The sequence below is a fragment of the Conger conger genome, chromosome 18 (genome assembly GCF_963514075.1).
Source record: "Conger conger chromosome 18, fConCon1.1, whole genome shotgun sequence".
In the NCBI taxonomy this organism is placed as follows: Eukaryota; Metazoa; Chordata; class Actinopteri; order Anguilliformes; family Congridae; genus Conger; species Conger conger.
Window position 1 is genome coordinate 21,381,339 of NC_083777.1, and position 22,610 is coordinate 21,403,948.

Below are 22,610 nucleotides of genomic sequence, written 5' to 3' on the forward strand. Positions count from 1 at the left end.
CTGTTTGGCGATGCATGATTGGCCTTAACATCGATCAGACTGAGGGGGTTTAGTTGGCAGGTTCATCCTGACTGCCTTGATCAACCTGGGCAGAATTTCAATCTCGCCTTCTTCACTGGCAGAAACTAAGCAAAATGAGCACATTTCACAAAGGATCCATGGTTCTGTCACTGAATCAGGATCTGTAAATCTTTATGCAGTGTTGCCTTTGTAATGGTTGTGTGGTTGCTAGGTATTGGCTTGCTGTTTAATATCATTATCTGGTGCTTGCAGGCTTGCATTACCAGGCTGAATGTAGCAGCTGATCAATTCGGTCACTGTAAGTCTGTCCGAGGTGGCAACATAAGTACTGTGTGTCTCTGTGTTAATTTGACAGATGTGCCCAAGTAGCTGTAATGACTAAGGAAGTGTTTGAAAGGGCACATTACAGTGGCCAGAGCTGATTCCTCATACTGTAGCTTACAGAAATAATTTTACTATTACCAGCGATGTCTGGCAGGCTGTGGAACTTCTTCCTCAGTTAATGGAAGGCGGCTGCATCTCTCATGAAATATACATTCACAACCTGCCAATGAGTGAAGACAAAAGGAGATAGTATTAAAAGAGTGTGAATAATTCTCTTTTCCCAGCTGGGTGCCCCTCCTGCTGACTCTGTGCTGATTTTTGCCTGTGTCAGCCTATTTATGGATTACCTACACATTTGGCTGTTCTGGGCATAGATGAATGCATATACACAGGTGCATGCTTACACAAAGACACGCACGCCCACACACGCATGCGCGCACCCAACAGGGTGTTTTCTCTGGCATAAGTTCTAAAACTACCTTCCCATAAAGGAATGAGACCTATTAAACCTTTCTAAGAATGTATAAGTTCTGCCCTTGTTTTAGACTAGGCCGGCAGGCTCTCCTACCTCATCCCTATTCCCAAACCAGCATTACGAACGGAGCTGCTGAGGCCCTCCAGAGCCCCCCCAGTGCCCCTCCAGGGCCCCCTCAGGGTCCTCCCGTACTCCCTTGAAATGACTCAGCTAGCTAGCACCAGAAGATAAAATGTCAGTTTAAGACTAGTTTCCTCTAACCTGCAGCACTCTTACCTTGTGTGTAAGGATGTGAAGAGAGAGCTGCATTGTGGGTAATAAGTGTGATCACAATTATTGCTCACTAACATTAATTACAGAATTATAAATATGGTACTATTTAGTGTGATATTAATGACTACACGGGTTATTTAACAATGCAAAATAATAGAATATGGTCTTGAGCATAATGATGAAAAAACACACACAGGCAAGCACACACACACAAACGTGCATACATGCACACGCAAGCACACACACGCATACATACCCACGTAAGCACACACACACACACACACACACACACACACACCACTTGCAGGAGTAGCAGTGGCTGTGAATAGTGAATGTAAAACTTTCCGGATATCAAGAAATTGAAATGGTGTTTTTCTTATTTCTAATCATAAAAGTGACCTGAAAAAACATTTACTTTGCCAAGTCAGTGGTGTCCAGCCAGGATTTGACCTAAATAATTCTTTTCAAGTTGTCAGATTTCAAACAAGTGTTTCTGAACTGTAGTAATATTAGACTTCACAGTTTTCAAGGCTTTATGAAACGAATGTGTGACATTTTATGTATGTCAAATATGCAGGAAATGTAGAGACCCACTTGGTCAAAGTGGTGTTAACGTATAGCGATGTTCTAAGAGGTAAATGTAAACAGTACCATTTTTGCTGACAGCGTTTGGAGAAGGTATCCAGAACATTTGTAAGTTAAAGCACACACACACACACACACAGACACACACACAGAAGTAGCAGTGTCATATTATGGCAGCGAATAGTGAATGACTTCGGGCGTCTTGTTGTCCTCACTATAATTAACTGCTTTCCGTTGTCTACAACTGATAATGAAGGGCATCATGCTGTTCCAATTTCAATTGCGGTTCTTAATTACAAGCACAGACTTCACATACTACAATTAATTTGATTGAGTACATGCTCCTAGCATGTGTAATACCAACATCGTCTGCTGTTTTCAAACTTATTTATTATGCCGTCAATTTTGAGCTACAGAAGTGAAAAACTATGTGCTAATCAGAGAAATGCAGTTTCGCTCTGTACGGTTTTTCAATATCAGTTACCGCCACAGGTTTCGTCCTGTTTAATATTGTAATATTTTTTGCCGAAATGCGAATGTGACAGAAGTGACAGTGCGGTTATTGAGTGCTGGTGAGAAACAGTGCCCCCTTGAGGGAGAGGAAGGAACTCTTCCGTAATCCAAGGTTTGGATGAGAGCCTCGGTAATAAAGTGTTTTAATGGCTTTGGGGAGTTTGTCTGCGATCGGTTAAACCCACACCCTCTCATTACCCAGCTGGGTGACCAGGGAGCCATAAAGAGGCTATCAATGACCGTCTCACCCCCGTCGAAACGACTCCGAAACCAACCCAAATGTCATTTGTGAATACTCCGGCCCAGACGCAATCAACATTCGTCCTTAAATTTGACTTACAAATAAAATGCAAGTGTTGTAACTTTTCCCTATGAAAAAAAACACGGCTTCCCAAGTTAATTTTGGTGCTCACTGAAGTCAAACCGTGCTAGTGAAGGAAAAAATGAATGACACTTGTTTTTAATTGTCAAAATGAAGGACAGATGTTCGATGAATAAGGCCCTTGTCTCACTATTAAAAAGACACCTCTACCGAACACACAATATATCTTCAGCGAAAGACAATGCCACTTTATGAAAGTAAAGTGTGTGACTTTTTGCATGGATTTTACTGACGGTTTGCATTGGGTGATACAGCACTATACAATTGATGCTTCTTGTTTACCCATTCATACCTGCACTCGCACACCAACATTTCGGGGTTAGGTGTCTTGCTCAGGGACACTTCAACACAGCAGTTGTTTGGCAGTCAGAGGGTTGCTGGTTCGATCCAGCCCTGGGTGTGTCGAAGTCTCCCTGAGCAAAACACCCTCAAATGCTCCAGACAAGCTGGTTGGTGCCTTGCATGGCAGCCAATCGCTGTTGGTGTGTGAGTGTGTGTATGAATGGGTGAATGAGAAGCATCAATTGTACAGCGTTTTGGATAAAGGCGCTATATAAATGCCAACCATTTACCATGTAGATGCTAGAGGGCATCTGAGGGCCAGTCGACAGTCATCGATACAGATTTGCAGCAAACCATTTGGGTAGTCTACTTCCCATAATTGAATCTTTCTACATCTTTAACAGGCAGGTTGCGTCCAGATTTGCCCATGTATCAAAGGTGGAACAGAGACTTCTTGGCATGCTAACTTCAGCTTTCAGAAGATCCAGGTCATCTCTTACACACATTAATCTTACTGATGGCTACATTAGAAGTCGACAGAATATCCCTTAAAATTGAGGCCTAATAATTTCATTTTATTGCAATGGATTTTGGAAGATTAGGCTGGTAAGCAACAAGTGTCAAGGTGACCCCTACAATCATGCTGTATACAATTTGTCCTACATTTTGGTTTTTACCAGCAATTTACAAGCAGTGTCTCATTATATGATATTATGCAGCTGCATGTCACCAGTTGATCAGTGAAATTTGAATGATATCTCTGAGCATTATCTGTCCGTTGACTCGAGATAGCAGCATGTTCTCTTCATTACACTTCTGAACTATTGGTTTATTCATGAGCTGTCCCCATTTATTTTTTAACTTGGGCACATTTGAAGTTATGAAAGAAACATGTGGCTGACAAGTGTGTTTTTTCTGATTTGTAAAACTTTCCAGATATCAACCAATTTAAATGCCGTTTTTTTTTCTTTTCTGTCTTATTTCTAATCATAAAAGTGACCTGAAAAAAACATGTCTTTGCCAAGTAAGTGGAGTCCAGCTAGGATTTGATGTTGACCTAAATATTCTTTTTAAGTTGTCAAATCTCAAACAAATGTTTCTCAACTTTAGACTTCACAATGTTCAATGCATTGTGAAAGGCTTTATGAAAGGAAAGGAATGGGCAGCATTTTGTGTGAGTATGTGAAATTCTTTATGCAGGGAAATGTAGTTACCCACTAGATTAACATATAGCGATGTTCTAAAGAGTATATGTAAACAGTTCCATATTTGCTGATTGTGCTTTCTTCTTTACGAAAATCTGTTTGGAGAAGACAAACGGGACACTTGCATCTGTAAGTTAAAGACCAGCAATTCAGGCCAACGTCACTGTCACTGACGGTCTGTATACGTACATGTATCTATATACCTATCAGTATATAAAATAGATAGCCATCTTTATATTTATCCATCTGCCTGTCAGTCGGTCAGCCTATATATCTATCTTATCTTGTGGCTGTGGTGGTTTGGACTCCACACTGAAACCCTTTGAATCAGGGGCAGTTATCTGTCATTTATGCGGTGGGAAGATGGATTTTTAGAGCCAGTGTCTCAGGGGGCCTCTCTGCCAGCAGGCTCTAAATTATCAGTGTGTTATCGCACCGCGCTCTTCATCTGTCAGTGATTTGGTAAACCGAGCTGGGTCAGAGCCCCGAGCCTCCTGAAGCCCACACCGTTAGCCGCCGTTAGCGCTGAGGAGATGAATGGGTGACCGAAACAGAGCAGTTACACCTCGGAGCCTCGGATGTAGAGCGCGCTTTGAACAGCAGCCGCAAAGCGACGGCCATCTCTGGTCCATATAGATGGGAACTATGGAGATAAGAATGATTCAGTGAGGATAGCTGTGTGGGCTCTACAAAATTAAAGTATAGTGAAAAAAATATAATTGCTCACATTATTGGGCAAAATTGTCCATCTGCATTGCCTCAGAATGTTGCCATGGTGCACACAAGGTAAATGAAAGGATGTAATGATTGTGAAGGCAATGACAATCATCTTCAATTGAATTAAAGTGAGATCCAACATCCCTACTGGGAACAAATAAAGGGATACAATATGATTAATACCGACAAGCCCATGTACCCTCTGCATAGTTAACGCTGTGGTTCCATGCAGTTGCACACCAAGGAGCAGACTTCCCGCTGCTGATCTGAGTATGGCTGGCACATATGGGATAGGTGATAATTGGACCGCCGCTCAGAGGGTGGGTGGAGGTACTCGCCTCAGAGTCCCGGTCTGGGGCTAGAGACTGCACGGCTTGAAGAAGGTGTTCTCGTTCTGGCCACCGGGGGCAGGGTTGCGACGGTGTTTCCTAAGCAGCACACAGGAATTGTTGATGGACAGGGTACAATTGACCATAAAATTGGGAGAAAAATGGGAAAAACATATATTAAAAAATGATTTACAAAAACCCATGTACCCATCTTAGCCATGAGGAAATTACTTAACTTGAATTACAAATGCTAAAGAACTAGGACAAAGTCAATGCTAAAAACTGGTGTTTATTTAAACATAAAATTGGAATGGTAGATGGTATAGCTGTAGTTAGTTAGTATTGTAAACAGTTGTTTTGTTGAAAAAGCCATTGCAACTTTTCATTCCTGGTCATTTTGAACAGAATCAGTAGTCGCATTATGCGGATTTTGAGCTCCTCCATTTTGTTGCGTGAGCCTAAATATTCCCGAAGAGGAGCACAGTGCCCCCTGGCAGAAACCTCACCGTAGAACCACATCCTGAGACGTTCGTAACCAGAAGGAGCGGGCATCATGCTGGGGAGGGAGACTAACGCCGGCTCTGCCTCCCGTGCTCCCTCAGGGCTCAGCAGCCAGTCACGTGCGCTACAGAGTGGACCTGGACCTGTCTCCCTACAGCGGCAGCATTTTTGACGTGGAGGAAGATTCCGGAAGGGTGGTCACAAAGGTCAATCTCAACGAGGAGCCCAGCATGATTTTTAGGGTAAGCACAACTGCCGGGCGTGTGTCCTGACTCACCCTTTTTAAAAATAAATAAACAAACAAACAAACAAAAACTTTTTTTCAAAAAAGTAAACGGGCCAGGGACACGGAGCGTGACAAAGTGGCGCTTGAGGCAGAAAATGGCACGAAGGGGCTTTTTGAAAACGCATCAACATACAGGGAAAGGCATTCAGCGAGCTGATTTCTGGCGTGGATGCAGTGCATTGATGTGTTTTATCCTCTACAAATGGTCATTTTCTCTTCCTTTAATGTCTTTTGTTTTTGTTTTTGTCTTTCCACTGACAGCTGGTCATCATTGCCTATGACGACGGGGACCCAGTGAAGCTGAATAGGACTGTTGTTCGAATCTCTGTCGTTCAGCCTTCTATAATCCCCACATTCACCCCAGAAGAATACAGGTAAAGAGCTATTTTGGGTAATATGCATCAAAGGGGAAGTCAACCTTCATCATCTTTCTCCCTGTTGTTGACAGACTGACCCTAGAGCATGAATCAGATTTGATTTATAATGAGGTACATAAAAGCGCTGATTTATGCAAGAACTACTCTAATACGTCAAACTGCTGTAAGGGGGGTGGCAGCAAAGGGTTACAAACCTGTGCCTAGTTCTCTTTTGTACAATCCCCAAAGCTCTTAAAGGGAACTCTTAAATACATTACCTTTGTGTGGACCTTCATCTTGTGCGATTATTTGTACCCAAGTAATTTCCTCTGAGTTTATATGCTAATGTGAATAAGGGGCGCAGTGTTGAAATTGAAGAGAAATTTAGGCAGAGGCCATTTTAGGTAGAATAATAAAAGTGAATTATGTACTCTGTTTCCCAGAATCCCCAATGAGGGACATTTATAAATCATGTATTATGACTCAAAGCAACTGTCGTTTTCTCAGAGGAAAGACTCGGCTAATTTTAAGTTTCTTAATGACCTGCATAAGCGAAATCGGATTTTTGATGTGTAATACCCAGGAATAATCAAATCCACCCTCTCGGCCTCTGTAGTAGTTACAAATTAAATTCTGACGTGTTTAAGTAGTCTTTAGTCTTGAATATAATTTAGAGAAGGACATTATTTACTTCAGTTTACCATAAAAATAATATTAGCTTATTATTATGCTGATTTGTACTTTGTGAATATTCGATGCAACATGCAATTTGGCTTTTATTGTTGCTACTTTCTGAAGGTCTGTTCTGGATGCTTGTATGAGAACTGCCAAGCCTTTTGTAGGGTCCTCACAAATAGGGGCCGCCAAATAACGTAGGATTTTACTCTCTACGAAACTGGGGCGCCAATTAATGTAGTGTGCAGTAACTGCAAAAAGTAATCAGTCTCATAAAATTACTGTTATCAGAAATATCTAAACACAAATTTAGTATTTTAATTAATAATTAAATAATAATAATTAATTAAATTATTATTTAAATAATTAAATAATCCCAATATTCATGATTTAACGTACCGATAACCTGAAGGTTGGAAATTCTTTGAAAGACTGGTTTAACTCGGCTCTCATGTCTATGTGACGCCAAAACAGACACCGGGTTTAATAAAATATGTGTGTGTGTGTGCGCGCGTGCGCAAGCGTGTTCCTTGGACAAAGGAAAGGTGGGAGTAGCTAGCGTGGGTAAGCTAGAGTTCTGGGTGTGTCAAAGAGTATTAGTGTTAACTGTGAGAAGAGCGACTACTTGCGTAGTTTACTCTATATATGCGTGAAAGACGGTGAATCAATTCACGTACATATACGAATGCATTCAACGGTAACACAGACAAATGGAAACACAGATTGACAATAACAGTTAAGACTAAACTAAACACAAGCTATGCCTGAATGTTTGTTATCTTACTGAGTCCATACGCATTGCTGGATCCAAAAGACGTGTTGTCCTTATAGAAGCCGCGATGGTGTTGTGAATGATGTCCTGGAGAGGCGCGCAAAGATGGGGTGTTCCCATCTCAGCCACGCATTGTCGTCTGATCCGTTCGGTTGCTGAAAAGATGTTTGCTGGTTCTTTTTCCGGGTGTAAAAGTTTGTTGCTATTGTTCGTTGGTGAGCTGATGTAGCGGTCTATGTACACAAGTTTCCACTCATTAGTATAGGCCACTAAGTTAGGTAAACTAGGTGTGTCCGTAGGTAGGGTGCGCCGAAGAAGTGAGAAGAAGGGGCTAATCCCGAGAACATGCAGGGAAAGTTTATTGCTCCTGCCAATACGGGATTGGCTGAACTGAGCTAGAGGTCATGTGGGGTGGACGTCCTGGAATTTTCCTGTGGGATTGTGGGAAATGTGGTTCCTACACTTAATATTCAGACTCTTATTCTAAAATGTATAATCTTATTTCTTCTTCTTGCTAAATGAGACAAAAATATTGGCAATGAGGTAAAACTGTTTGACTCACATAAAATGAGAAATGAATTGAAAGTATTTCACTTTAAATTTCACATCATGCAATTAGTACCTTAAAACAAGGTAATATTTTCCACTTGAGAGAAAAAAAAAAAGAGCTTAATTCTCATTACAAGACTAAAACGCCGTTAAGACAGTCGTATTTCGCAGTGAAAGAAGCAGATGTAGTTGACTCTCCTTGCGCCAGCCGTGAAGCATAAAACACTCGGCCCGGCCTGTAATTGAAGCAGAGCCGCATTTGTCACCGGACCACGAGGGACACGTCTTCCCGAGCCGCTGCTGCAAACGAGACGGCTAAGTATCAGCTAAACCCCCCAAGACAAACGCGCGTTATCCCTTTAAAAAAACAGTCTTATCTGTTGATTTATCAGTGGGGCGCGCGCGGAGGCACGGGGGAGATGAAGGGTCTTAGATTAGGTGTGAATGAATGCCATGTCCTACACAGCGGCGCAAGGTTGCGCTTGATAGCGGGGGCCCGTCAGAGCGGGGGAGACGGCGCTCGCTGAGCGCGGCGGTAGAGTCGGGAGTTAATTGTTACCTGTGGACACATTAGCCAGGTGCTGCCTCCCCGGTAGGCAGCGGGAGACGGAGAGGAATGCCTCTGCAGCCTGCCTCCTTACCCGAGGATGGAGTGCCTCTCCTCCCCCCATCGAGTGCCTCCAACAAATTACCAGCCAGGAATCCGCAAACATCCCAAAGCTGATTAGATACGGCAATCCATTCCGGTGTATCGGCAAGGCGTTTCCAGTAACTAACGAGAAATCTGAACACACAACTCAGCGTGGAAAGATTTTAAAAATAATCAAGCAGAGTTGCACCCTAGTACAGATTTGCAACTGTGAAACCTCCAGTAACATAACTGCAAGGCCCTGCACAGACACCAGGTATGTGCTTAGTCCTATGACTCTCAGAGGGTGGTTTGTCACGTCTCCTCTCTCTCTCTAACTATATAGTCACTTCCCTGTGTCTCAAAATTTATGTTTGAATCTCCACATTCGCCTTTAGGAGTTGAAGCGATTGGGTAGAAAATATTGGCTACATCCTGAAGAGTGGGCAGGGTTATGGCGTGATGACAGCTCTGCTTTCACCAGGCTTGGAGAATCAGAGACCTGGGAGCTGTGTCACAAAGCAGGATTACTGAGTTTGCTGGAAAAAACCCAGAACAGCTCTCTTTACTTCAGTCCATGTTCCAGATTTGGGAGGGTTCTGGGTTTTACTCAATGCAGTTATCCCTCTAATTCAGTAATCCTGCCCCATGAAACAGGCCCCTGACACAGGAGGCTATGCCTGTCGGAGGTGGAAAATGAAAGTCCTCTATTTTTGTTCCTAATTAGCACAATTCTTCAACCAGGAGGAAGAACTGGCTGGCTGAGTTCATGAGTGGGAAAAACACGTGGCACGACATTTTTACTTTCTGATCCCTGGACTTTCTTTCTCTTGATGCTTGTGAATGCTCAGTGGAGTTTCTGCTGCAGGTAAACGATCTAAGCACAGATCAAAGCAAGCATCATGCATCATCATTCTAGATCATTCTGGAATGTACATACAGGTAACAAAATTGGAAGGCCCAATTTTACTGTTCTGAAACAAAAGTCACTTCAGTGTAATAAAACAAAATACAAAATGGAATGCAAGCATTTGGAGAAGTGCAGGGACAGCTTTCTGTACAGAAATAATATCGGAGTGCTGCTCTCGTTCCCTTCAAGGGCCCAGGATCTTCTGTGCCCCGCCCCCCCCCCCCTCACACGAGCGCTCGGCCACATAGCCACGTAAATCACGGCCATCGCGGATTGCGTGCCTCCGAGTCTGTCATTTTGATGATGACAGCGATCAGGGTCTTCCCCGCTCTCCCGAGGAGACGTTACCATTTGTTTTCTTTGCCGGTCGTTTCCGTCCGCGCATGCGGGCGAACACGGAGCTGGTGCACGTGCTGAGCGGCGATAACGCCGTACATCATCCTCGCTAATGGGCTAACCGCGCGGCCAAACGGCCCTCAGGAGAACAGCACACGCGGCTAACAAGCCCCACAGACTCTTCCCTGAACAGCAGAAACGGCTGCCCTAAACCCTACCCCTTGTGGGTAATTCACAGTTTTTAAATGTTGCTATGGTTTTGAAGAGGGTATTATTCTTAGCACTTTAGATGGTTAGCAGTGGTGGCTCCTGAGCTGAAAATTGAGGAGGCAGAAAACATCCCCTTGAACTAATTATTGGTCTTGACTTGTTTTCTATCACTTTCCTTGATTAAAACATTTGCCAATGATCTGACTAATCAATCAGAAGGTTAACACACAGCTTCTTTCTTCAGGCCATGTTCGGGAGATCTAAACTAAAACATCAGACCCTTTTCAGGTCAGATTTGACAGCCCCTGTAGGACCTGACTGAGCATTTAAGTATATCAAAGTGTCACAATGTTTTGATCATGTAACAAGTGGCTTCAGTAAGTCCTGTATCAACCTTTTTAATGTTTTCTGTTGTGAACTTTAAGCCGGCTAGCTGTGTAATCAGCTGCTTTAAAACCTAAATGAAGTGCTGAGTCACAAAAGAAACTGGCTGACCCCGAGTGCTTTCTGGAGATGACCTGGGCTTATGGCCCTGTGTGTGAATGCTACTACCTACAAGACCGCTGTCATCCCAGAATACTCTATTTGAGAGTCCAGAGCCTTTGAGGGGTTCTACACAGGATTTGGGGGCCTCCTCTACCCAACATTCATTGGGTAATCTCTAAAGAGAAGATTACACATGCTCAGATGAAGTATTATAGGTTGGAATTGCCCTTAGGAAAGATAACTTGTAAAATCTTGCTAGAATATCTAATAGTCAATCATTTAATTTTGCAATGAAGAATGTTGTATTCTTCTCCTGTAGTGTTTTGTCCTGGGTGTCAAAAAAGATTTGCTGAGGTTGTCGCTCAGTTTTCAATATAAGAAATAACACTGCTGTGTGACATTTGTAGCCGTATCCAACATACTGATGTATTCTGTCGTGCAAGTAGGTGGGGTCAAGGGGATGTCAAAACTGTGACAGCAAAGAAAATGGCTGTTCTGCAGGAATCTTAACATTTCCCCAACCGGAAATTTCCTCAGCAGGAGTTTTAGCCTTCAAAAACCTGTGACTGGAAATGGCGACCCTAAAAGGTTATGTCCCCTGAAAAGTTGCTGTGAAAGCCACTAGCTATATTTACAACTGTTGGGAACTTGGGAGAAGACCAGCCCAGACAATTTCAGGCAATTAGCTGCTCCAAATGTTACTACAGTATTTTAAAAATATGCATAGGTCTATACTGTAATATATGACTTGATACTAATGACATTTTATTTTTACAAAAAAAATTTTATAATCAAAATGTCAGGTCAGGTGTTACTATGGCTTCTTTGAGAATGGCTGTTGGAACATTTTAATGGAAAGTGTGAGCTAAATATACAGTATTCCACTAATACAAGCAATGTGTCATGGAGAATTACAGGCCCTCCAGGGTACTGTTGTTTTCCTGGTTTGTTTCAGATGTGGTTAGGTAATGTCTGTGCTTTTGTACTCTGCTTTCATCACAATTTCCTCTGGAAAAGGATGTTTTTTTTCAAGGGTCATCAACCGCGGTTTTTCTTTGTGGCGAGTAAACAGTCAGGTTTAATCAGCTGAGCGGCGAAACGCTCAGCATCAGTAATTAGGGGTCAGGCTAGACCCTCCAGAGAGCGCACCTGTGAGATTAGCACGTTAGCACAAAGTGCTTCAGGCTCTGGGATATACGCAAGCAAACACGCCGTTCACCCAATGGCCGTATTCCTATCTGCAATTCACCGACGAACGAGCGCACTGCTGGCAGACTGAATTAAGAGAAGAGGATTTTACCAATAAAATGGGGTGTTTAGTGTGTGTGTGTGTGTGTTGGTGAGATATATAGCTAATATAATATAATATAATTATTAAATCTACTCAACAAATGATAATATATTTGCAGTAGTGGCCAGTAGTGGCTTTCAGCAGCCTCGTGTTTTGATATTACTGTGAATGCCTCAGCAGGAGTAAGGACTGTAGAAAAGATGACAAAGGGTTTGAACTCCCTCATGTTCCAGCAGATGTGGTGATTTTGTTTACAGTTATTCTGGGTTTGTAGAGAGCAGACTAATGTTCCTTACCTGCCATAATAGTGAGTGTCTGGGGGTGTTTCTGTGTGTAGAATGTGCTGAAATCTGTTTTACTATCTTTGGTGCCTTTGTGCTGTTTGCTTGTTGTGATATTCAGTATGCAGACGGTATTCTCTGTCAATGGTGATACTGACGCAACAAGGTGTGATAGGCATATCTAAATATGCTATATGCTTTATTATTTTGCTGTTTTTGTTGTTGTTTTTGTTGTTTTTTTTGTCTGTGAAATTCAGCGAGCAAGTTTTTTTATTTTTGATCGTTTCGAGATTTTCCAAACATTGTGCCTCTTTTGGAAACAACTGTTATGCATGAGAGCAGTTTGCTCATTCAGTCAAAATGTGAAAGCATTAGTAACTGATCTAACATTTTTATCATTTTTATTAGATTGTCACCCTGTTATGGTCGTAGTAAGAGGCAGCTTATATGGCAGTTTTCTAGGGGCTTATATGCATATTGAGAGCTGGCTGCTGCCAGGTTCACCGGTGAAATGAAGTGCGACAATCAGCTGAAGAAGTGCCAAATAAAAATAAAAAAATTCTCAACTGTAGAAGTGCATTACAGGACCTGGTAGGAATTGTATCTAGCTTGCTTTGGAAATGCAGCAGACCTACTGTACTCACTGATCAGCAGTGGCGTTCGGTCACGCATCGACGCAGCTGCAGTTGTAAATAGTCGGACATTCAGAATTACGTTCAGCCCCGTGTTGGGTGCCAAAAAGTAATGGAAAATAAGCAATACAAGATAAATAAAAATAAATAAAAGATGAACAGACACGAAACGTTGTTGCTCCAAAGACTTCCATCATCATTACCAATGCTGAATGTTGACTGTTGTTGGTTTTGGAACCACGTATTTGTTTTATTCTGCTGCGCTATCAGGAGTCCTAGCAGGCACCACACAGACATTCTGTTAGCCCTACAGACGCCTCTGTGCACATACATGATCACCCACCAGCAGCCCCCCCAACACATACACACACACAGACATAAACACACACTGCTGTTGACACATCGCCGATACACAATGCATCACGGCAGAAGCCTCTTGTTTTGTTTCCCTTCCTCTTTTGGTATGAAATGCATTTCATTATCAGAAAATCAATTTTTCTGAATGTCGCCACCTGTTCAGATCTTTTCTTTCCCCATCGCCTTTGTTTGAAATAATTTCATGTTCAGCACCAACAGATACAATTTGCTGAAGGGGATTACAATAATGGCAATATCCAGTACTGAAATTCTGGTACAATATCTGTTGCTTAACTTGAAGATTACTCCTGCTTGTCATTGTTTCATAATGTTGTGTTGATTGTGTCTTTCTTTCTGTCTGAAATGGCAACCCAATCACTGCCCAACACGACACGTTAGAGCTTTGTCCCATTCACTGTCCACAGAGGGATTGTTGAATATTCTTCTGTTTATCTATCTTTACATCTCTACCTATGTCTACAACAGTGTTCCACAACCAGAACCACTGTGTCAGGATGTCATGCAAAACAAACCTCAAAGGGTTACTAAGATTATTCCTGTAGTCCAAGGAGTTCAAGAATAGTATTATTTTCAAGCTTGTATTTTCAAGGGGGTGATACTTATACCTGGTGCAGTGGGTAGCACTGCCGCCTCACAGCAAGGAGGTCCTGGGTTCGAATCCCCGTCGGCCGGGGCCTCTCTGTGCGGAGTTTGCATGTTCTCCCCGTGTCTGCGTGGGTTTCCTCCGGGTACTCCAGTTTCCTCCCACAGTCCAAAGACATGCACGTTAGGCTGATTGGAGAGTCTAAATTGCCCGTAGGTATGAGTGTGTGAGTGAATGGTGTGTGTGCCCTGGGATAGACTGGCGACCTGTCCAGGGTGTATTCCTGCCTTTCGCCCAATGTATGCTGGGACCCTTAACCCTTAACCCTGCAACCCTGATCAGGATAAGCGGGTTAAGATAATGGATGGATGGATGGATGATACTTATACCGATCATATCTTGATCTGACATGTATTTATTGTCAGCTACAGCTGCTCATGTAGTGTAACCCTTCTCCTTTGATGTTGATATTGATGGTATTGGAGTGAAACATGCATATTTATCAGCCAATCAGTACTGAGTATCCATCCAAACCATAGTTTGTGTGTGTGTCCCAGAATGCAGTTGGGTCGATAAGCCTTTCTTTTCAATGTGCCCAGTGCTGTTGGGTTGAAATCAACAGTAGTTCGAGAAATGCTACGTGATGCCAGTCCGGACTGAGTCAGATTTGCTAATTGAAAGTCTGTTTTGTTTAGCTAGCTAGCGGTAGATATGAAATGATGCTTTGCTTGCAGGTGGTACTGTCGCCACACAATCGTTATGTGAAAAGCTCTGTCTACAGTGCAGGAGGCTCTGTTTACAATGTCAGTGTGAGCAGATTAATCAACTCCGATACCCGTTTCCTGTTTCCTGCATAACAGCGACTACATTATGCATTTCAAATGCTGTAAGCATTATTTTCAAAGCGTTATGTTATTACTCAGACAAATTATTATGTTCCTCAGTAGAACCCTAATATAGTATAAGTGCAGTAAAGTCCCACAGAAGCTGCCCCGGTCGGACCAGTGGTGAGGCGGATCAGATAAACCAGCAAAGATGAAAGCAAAGATGAAAGCAAACATGGCAGCTGATTTAAAAATGTGAAAATGCAAAATTCGCCAAACTACCTTGCTCTTATTTTCTCCATACACGCACATAATCAGTCACATATGGCCGGGGAGGTTCAGCAGTCCAGCCTTGCACCAAGAGCACGAACACAGGCTGCTTATTTACTGCACTGCACAAAGTGTAGAACTTTGCCAGGCTGTCAATCTCGATTAGAAATGTACATTTCTTTAAATAGGGCATCGGATGATCACGTAGGCTACTTATGAAGGAGGTTAGTATACGGTGCAAAAAACTAAATAAATCCAGTGAGCAGCAGTTCTGCAGACAGAAACACCTTGTTAATTAGAGACATCAGAGGAGAATGGCCAGACTGGTCAAAGCTGACAAGAAGGTGACATTAACGCAAATAACCACACATTACAACAGTAGCATGCAGAAGAGCATCTCTGGACACACAATGCATCATAACTACAAGTGGATAGGCTGCAGCAGTAGAAGTAAATAAAATAAGTCTAATAAATACCTAATAAAGTGCTCTGTAAGTGTATATCGTAGTTATCTTGTGCAGGAAAACCTTGTGCAGTTCTCAGTGAGTTGAACGACTACAGATGCTTTTGTGCAAAGCCTGACACCGTGCATGAAAATATTGATTACCCGGATTCCTTTATCAATACCGGCCCTGAAACACTCTACGAAGGAGCTTACTCTCCGAGCTTCTCTTTCACCAAAAGAGAGAGGTTAATGCGCGAGTTGACATTGACATTACCTGTGGTCGGTAAGCACCCGCGTGTAAAAAGACAGCAGAAGAAAAGCAATGGAATCCAAATGAAAGATGGCCGCCGGCGGAGTTATGACAGGACCTCGTCCCTCCCTCCCACTTCACCATCCACTCACGCGGAGCGTTGGAGAAGTGCTGCAGAAAGAGAGGGATAGAAGAGGGCTGAGTGCTGCCTTCACAAACACAGCCTGCCCCCTGGCCTCTGGGCCCTGCTGCAAAACAGAGCCAGGGCCCTTCTATTCGTGATAAACTATTAGCACAAGGCCAACAGCTCACACACACACGGTGAAAGAATTCCTTTCTGCCCTCCAGAACCGCCCCCGCCCCTCCGAATATCTTTCAGGTGGGCGTGCGTGGGTGTCGTCGACCACCTGAATAGTCGACCACAGGACACGGAAAGCCATCTGGACCAAATGAAAAAAACTCTGCTCCGGGGTGTTTTTTGTTTCTTTTTGTATGGCAAGTTGGATGTAGAGTAAAATGAAAATGAGTCTGATTCCGAGTGCAAGCACTGTGATGTGCTGAAGACCTTGAGAGAGAGTGGAGCGCATCAGTATGCAGTCAGGAGCGGTGGAGTTATCCATCACAACTTCAGCCCGCGTGCAGCGGAGGCTTCCTGTGGAGCAGTTCTGCGCACAGCCACCGGGCGCAGCAGTGAGAGTAACACAGGCATCTGCAGGCCTGATCACGGAGAGCCCCGGGTTCTGCTCTGGTTTCGTTTTTACGCAGCGCTTGGCCGATAACGTAAAGCAGCTGATTAAACAGCTAACTGGCCGAGCCTTGTTTTTCGGGTCTGAACCTGTTTTAAGGTGAAAACAGAAACAGGCCTTGTGACTCTCCGGAACCCAGTGCTGCAGACACCTGGGATAGGAGTAGGCAAGAACAACAGATGGTGAGTGGTAAACAGCAGATGGGGAGGGGGGGGGGGTTTGTGGTTCATAAAAACAAAACAATAACCCCAAAAAACAGGTACAGTATACTATAATACAAAAGAAAATCTGTTTTCTTCGATCGTTTGAGGAAAGTGACTGCCGTGAGCTGGGAGTAGGGATCCTTATTCTTTTCAAGAGCCATCCAATTTGTATGTCTTTTTCCACTTTCTCCATCAAGTTATAATAACTCCTTTACGTTGAGAGTACTCGATTTGTTTAGTAAATTTGTATTTAATTTTCACCGCATACTTGGTCTGTTGGAGAGAGTTGGAGAGTGGAAGCGCGCAGTGGCTGGAGTTTGTGAAGGACACTCTGTTACATAAGGCCTGCCAAATATAACCTCCAACCAGCCCTGCTGTGTGGCCCTGCATGAGTCCACTGCTGTCCGTGATGCTGAAGGCCTGTGGAGGCTGCAACAGCAACTGTGCCCCCTCCCCACCACTTCAGGTATCATTCATTCATTCCTTCGGTCGTTCATCCGTTCGTTTGGTCATTCGTTCGTTCGTTTGATCGTTTGTTTGTTTGTTCGTTCGTTCGTTCGTCCATTTCTTGTTTTGCTTGTTAGGGATGGGTACAATGTCTGATGCATTATGTGTATGTTTATTGACAGATGTGCCTCATTTCTGAATCCATTTCCTTCAGTTGTAATCAGGTATCTGTCGTCAGACTGTTTTGTTTATTTTATTGAAGCAAATTTATTGTGCAGGCCTCATAATGTCATGGGAATGTTGCTATCTTTGGAAAAAGTAAATTAAGTCTGGAAGTGCTGTGTTTGAATTGTGTGTTTTTGTGGAATTTTCCAGAAGGCCACATGCATTCAGCCGTTGCCATAAATTCACTTACTGTACGTAATTTCCGTATATAGGACTATTGATGCATTCATACGTTTTTATAGAAAGATACTCTGGTAGTGGACAGAAAAACTGTGTTATTTTCTTCCTAAGTTTTCTGTGTCCTGCCTTCAGGACCCCTGTTTGAAGGTTCACTCCTGTTCAAGGCTTTCTGAGCTTGAAAAATGGGGTGCTTCTTTTGCCCTATTACCTTGGTGGCCCTGTTCCAGAAAGACAATTTTTTTGTCAGCGACAGTGACAATTTGTCGACAGCAGTGTCTGATACCGTGTCTCTGAACCGACAATTTCGTCTTTTGTGATGAGGCAGTCTCCAGCCCTACAATCCACACTGGGATTATCCCCCATACTAGGTGAACATCTGAGCCCAAAATGTGGCATCAAATTTGGTAGCATTCAGAAGCACCTGTCTTAGTTTTTTTTTTTTTGTTTTTTTTGTCTTACTGCTCCCTTTGACAACAATTCAATTGTGAATGTTCTGGAAACTATCCAGTAAAAAATACAAAGGCTGCTGCCTGTTGTATTGTGTAGTGTGCTTCTGTTGTGTTAGAAAGTCCATGGGAACAGGCAATGCAGCCACCCTTGGCTTGTCGTACTGCCTGTGGGTGGAGACACAGAACAGAGGAGAGCCTTCTGTTCCTTAGGCATTTTTGTTTCATAAGTATTTAATGGGATAAAGTAAGCTTGTACACCTTTAAATTGTATTCAGTCAACATGTAGTCTGTTTAAAAACACACTGTGGAGCAAGATGTTGCACAAACCTTTTATTCCTGGTCAGACTGCCTCTTGGAAGCTGCATAGAGGAGCCCCCTGTAAGTCCCAGCTAACGTGCAGAATTGACTTTTAAGTCCTTTCTAAGCCAGGCTAGGATTCTATGCATCAACGAAAATAACATATTAAATAATACCTGTTGTTATTAAATGTGCATTTAATGAATTAGCCCCTATACATTATTTGTTTTCCAACAGAATTGAACACATCTACCATGTAAATCAACAATCAAACAATCTTTTCCTTCAAGTAAAGTCTTTCTTTAATTAAACTTATCGACAAAGTCTTGTTGCCCCTCAGCATGGCTGTTGTTAAGGCATGCTGCTCAGAAAGTGTCTCAGTAATGGTGTTCTGATGAAGATATTTGACATTAATAAGCCTAAAACCTCCATTGCCACATACTATTAGGGCCGCGGGTGGAGCATGCTATTAGCTTTTCCGTACTGATTCAGTGCCATATTTAAATTCAGAGAGACTTATACATACAGGCTTAGTTTGTTACCATTGTTTGACAAATAATACATAGTATAGAGTGAGCAGTTTGGACTGAGTGGAAGTGTAAGGTGGTGAGGGTGGCCAGTTTTTTGGGAGTATTTTGTTGTTCAGCCCTGTTCCATGGCTTCTTGTACTTTCTTTTTAGATCAGTAATGTTCCTTTGTCCCTGAACTCCATGACAGGTCCAAAGATACTACAGAGCTGCAGTGCTCTTCAGCCTATGTGCACAGTCTAGTTTGGTGGTGCCTCTGGGTGAGAATGATAATGATCCTCTGAAATATTCAGTCGAATCGCCGGGTAATTAAATGTGTTTTCGACATTGAAAAAGTTTGGCCATTAAGGGTATGGATTTTCTCTGGGTCATCAGCAGCAGGCAGACAGGCAGGCATCTTTTAGGCCAGTAATCGTTTAGTTGCGGATCATACACTGTACTGAATCCAGCTGGGTTTTTATGAATGCTTTAACACAGGTAATTATTTTTTAATAGCAGACCACCTCAGAGTGGATTATCCTGTTTACTACACAGATCATTAATTTACGAAGGAAATGGTTCAATAATTTGAAACAAAATATTAAATTCAAATTATTTTATTTGTCCAAACTATTTTTTTAAATATGAAATTAATTCTCCATTGTGGTCTTGCAGATAATATACAGTAGGCCTATGCAGGAGTATTGGCCAACGGGAGTATTGGAGTCAAATTACAGTGGAGTAACGTCTTGATTTGAAGAATAACCTTTTTCAGTTAAAGTGGTCTGTTACCCATAGCAGTGGTTATTATTTAGAAATATCTGCTTTTAGAATGCCTGGTGACCAATCAGCATCGAGCATTCAACAAAGCCGTGTAATAATCATCATTAACAGATATTCCAGGTGAATATCATAAATGCCTTTCCTTGGGCTCTTTTAGGGTTATGGCAACCTGGTACAGGAGAGAACTATGAGCATTAAATTGTAAGCATGCAAGAAGACTTTTCATATAATAGAGAATGCACTGCAAAAAAATACTAAAGTCCCGGCAAGTATTTTACTCATACTAACTTAAAATTGTAATTATTTAACTTTTTTACTAAATAAGACAAGAATATTGTCAATGAGGTTGACTCATTTCAAGATTTGCCAATGGGATACGAACATTTCACTTGTCAAGCAAACAGTAACTTGAAACAGGCTACAGTAATATGTTCTACATGAGAAAAAAAGTTGTATTACAAGTCTAAAATGCTTAAGTCATTTTTGCAGTGTGGTATTTCTGCAAGAACATACAGGATTGATTACATTGCAGGTTGAGATGGGAGAATTCTGGTCTCGGTTTTGTTTGTGTATTGGGTCACTATAAAAGGGATCAATAACAGCCATGTTTTGGGATAAACATGGCTGTCATTCAGGTTAAACATTGCAAACACCGCACTGTCACATTTCTTACCTAGCCATGAGCAACAGTCGACATTAACTGCCCCTTAGTGAAGGCTGGTTAAGGCAGTATCTGTCTAGGAACAGGTAGCAACCCAGCACTTCACGGGTTGGGTTGAGGACAATTGTGTCTATTGCGGCCAGAAACGCTGAATATATGCCCTGCTTTCAAGTCCCAGTTCATTTTGTAGATATTGGAAATCATTTGAAGCATAAAATAAGCTCTCTGTGGGGCGATAATGTTCCAGTTGTCTGAGATTTCCCACAGAGCAGGATTAAGCTGAGGGCAGACGAGCGGAGTTGTCCTTGGCGCTCGACGCCCGCGCCTCGTAGTTTGTATTCAGAGGGAAGCTTCTTTGGAACAAAACATGAGGTGATGCGATGTGAAAGCTGGATATGTGTTCCGGGTTAAAGGCTGTTTCCTGTCCAAGGTGTCTGGAGCGTTCAGCCATCACCCGCTTGTGTTGTCAAATATCATAAGGCTTACCTGGTGAGAGGTAGGAAGGATTATTCAAATGATGTCTTGTCCATCCTTTCAGATGCCATAAAAAGGCATATTTAATGTGTAGCTTTGCCACCTGTAGGCAGTTGTAATGTTTAAAACATAAAGTACATGCCCCCTGATGTAAGAGTTTGAGAGATGTGTGTGTGTTGTAGGCAGAGAATGTGTGTCTCCGTGTGTGTTTTATGTTAGCGAAGGTGTGTGTCTGTGTGTTGTATGTTAGAAGGTGTGTGTGTGTGTGTGTGCCTATGTATGCACATACTATATCTGTGCGAACTTTATCTCTTTGTCTGTTCAATGGTGGCTTGCTTTCTCATTCCTCATTCTTGTCTGCTAGCTGTCTATTAGCAGGTTTGACTTCATCCATTCATGCCCAGTCATACCTGTCTCAATCCTCTCTGTGGTATAGTAACTCCTGCTGACTTCATATCACCCTCCACTGACATCGTCTGTTCCAGCGAGACCTTTCTCCTTTAATTTTCCCTCTGTCACTTCCTGGAGTCAGCGTCCGTCTCATGCCTTGTCCTTTGGTCTCTCACCACGCTGTCTCGCCCCTGAGACCCCGTCCTTCCCCAGAAACGTAGCATCTGTTCCAGCTCTCTTTCTGTTGTCTTCATCTCCGGCTAAACCTCCGCAACCAATATTTTGAGCCGTTTCCTTTCGGAACATTTTCAATCTGCATGTTTGTTTAAAATTGAGCTTTTCTTTGCTCTCTGATCCAAATAAAAACAGAATATTGAGTGAGTGAGCTGTGCATCGTATGTACATTTCATTAAAAAGAAAAACCAAAATACTAGAAAGTCAGATGAAGTGAAGCACACGAGGAGAATATTTTCTGAAAAAGAATATAAAATAAAGAATACAAGCAAAATAAGAATAGCTCCTTTCTTTTCCGAAAACTTGTTATTTTTCCTTTACAATGTAATATCCCTTTACTTGGCTCTGATTGACACAGAGTGCACAGAATACGCTGTGTGTTGTGTTTTGAACACCCACTGAAAACATATATAGCCCATTCTTTGCTTTAATGTGTCACTCAAAAGTACATAAAACGCACCTTAGCAGTAGATTGAATGTGCCCTAAGACTGACAGAGTGTAAAGTTTCACAACTGTGAAGGGAACTGCAAGAGAATTCATTTGAACGCGTCTCGAAAGTTTGAAGGCCGACGGGAAGTCTTAAAAGGTTACGAAAGCACTATTGAACAAGAGAATTGTTGTTGTCTTCCAGGCAGTAACGGAGAGAGGAGATGATGTTGGGAGTGGGAGTCTGTTATCTGCCCCTTTATAACATGCATTGGGTGACCTTATTTATCCCGATGAAATAGTTACTTCTGTATCCAGGAATCCATTTCATCAAGTCAATTTTACAAGGCCGACTGTTGTAAAAAGAGTGAAAGGAAGAAGTTTTAGGCTTTTAGGCCTGCAGGCTTTTTTTGGATTATATCATTAACTATAGCAAGTTATCGAATGAATCAAGGGAGACAAACATGGGTGATGAAAAACTGCTGACCTAAGCAGTCAACTTTTAACTTTGTTTTAAGGTTGCGTAATTAGGTGAAACAATGTGCTATATGTATTCATAACTATTAGAGAACTACCAGATGTGACAATAATAAAATCGACTATGTCGAATATGTCGTCAACAAATGTTATGAACTTGATTCACTTTGTCTGTCACATTGTGTGGTATTTGTGGGTTCATCTGTTTCCATGGTAACGTGCATTGAGCCTAACTGCCTTTAATTTTTAATAGGAATGCAGCTTGGATTTCTGATTGACTTTGCAATGACAGTACTGGTGGTTTGATGTACAATTCTGTCAGTAGTTTAAAGATCAGGAGGT

The 22,610-nt window shown here is 42.4% G+C and overlaps 1 protein-coding gene across 1 annotated transcript in view; it reads left to right on the forward strand.

Annotated features, from left to right (window-relative positions):
* Positions 1–22,610, forward strand: part of LOC133118207 (protocadherin-15-like) — a 145,518-nt gene that overhangs the window by 90,495 nt on the left and 32,413 nt on the right. The window contains exons 21-22 of the mRNA XM_061228017.1: positions 5,709–5,849; positions 6,155–6,267. Of these exons, the coding sequence (XP_061084001.1) occupies positions 5,709–5,849; positions 6,155–6,267 (254 nt within the window). The remainder of the gene's footprint in view (positions 1–5,708; positions 5,850–6,154; positions 6,268–22,610) is intronic.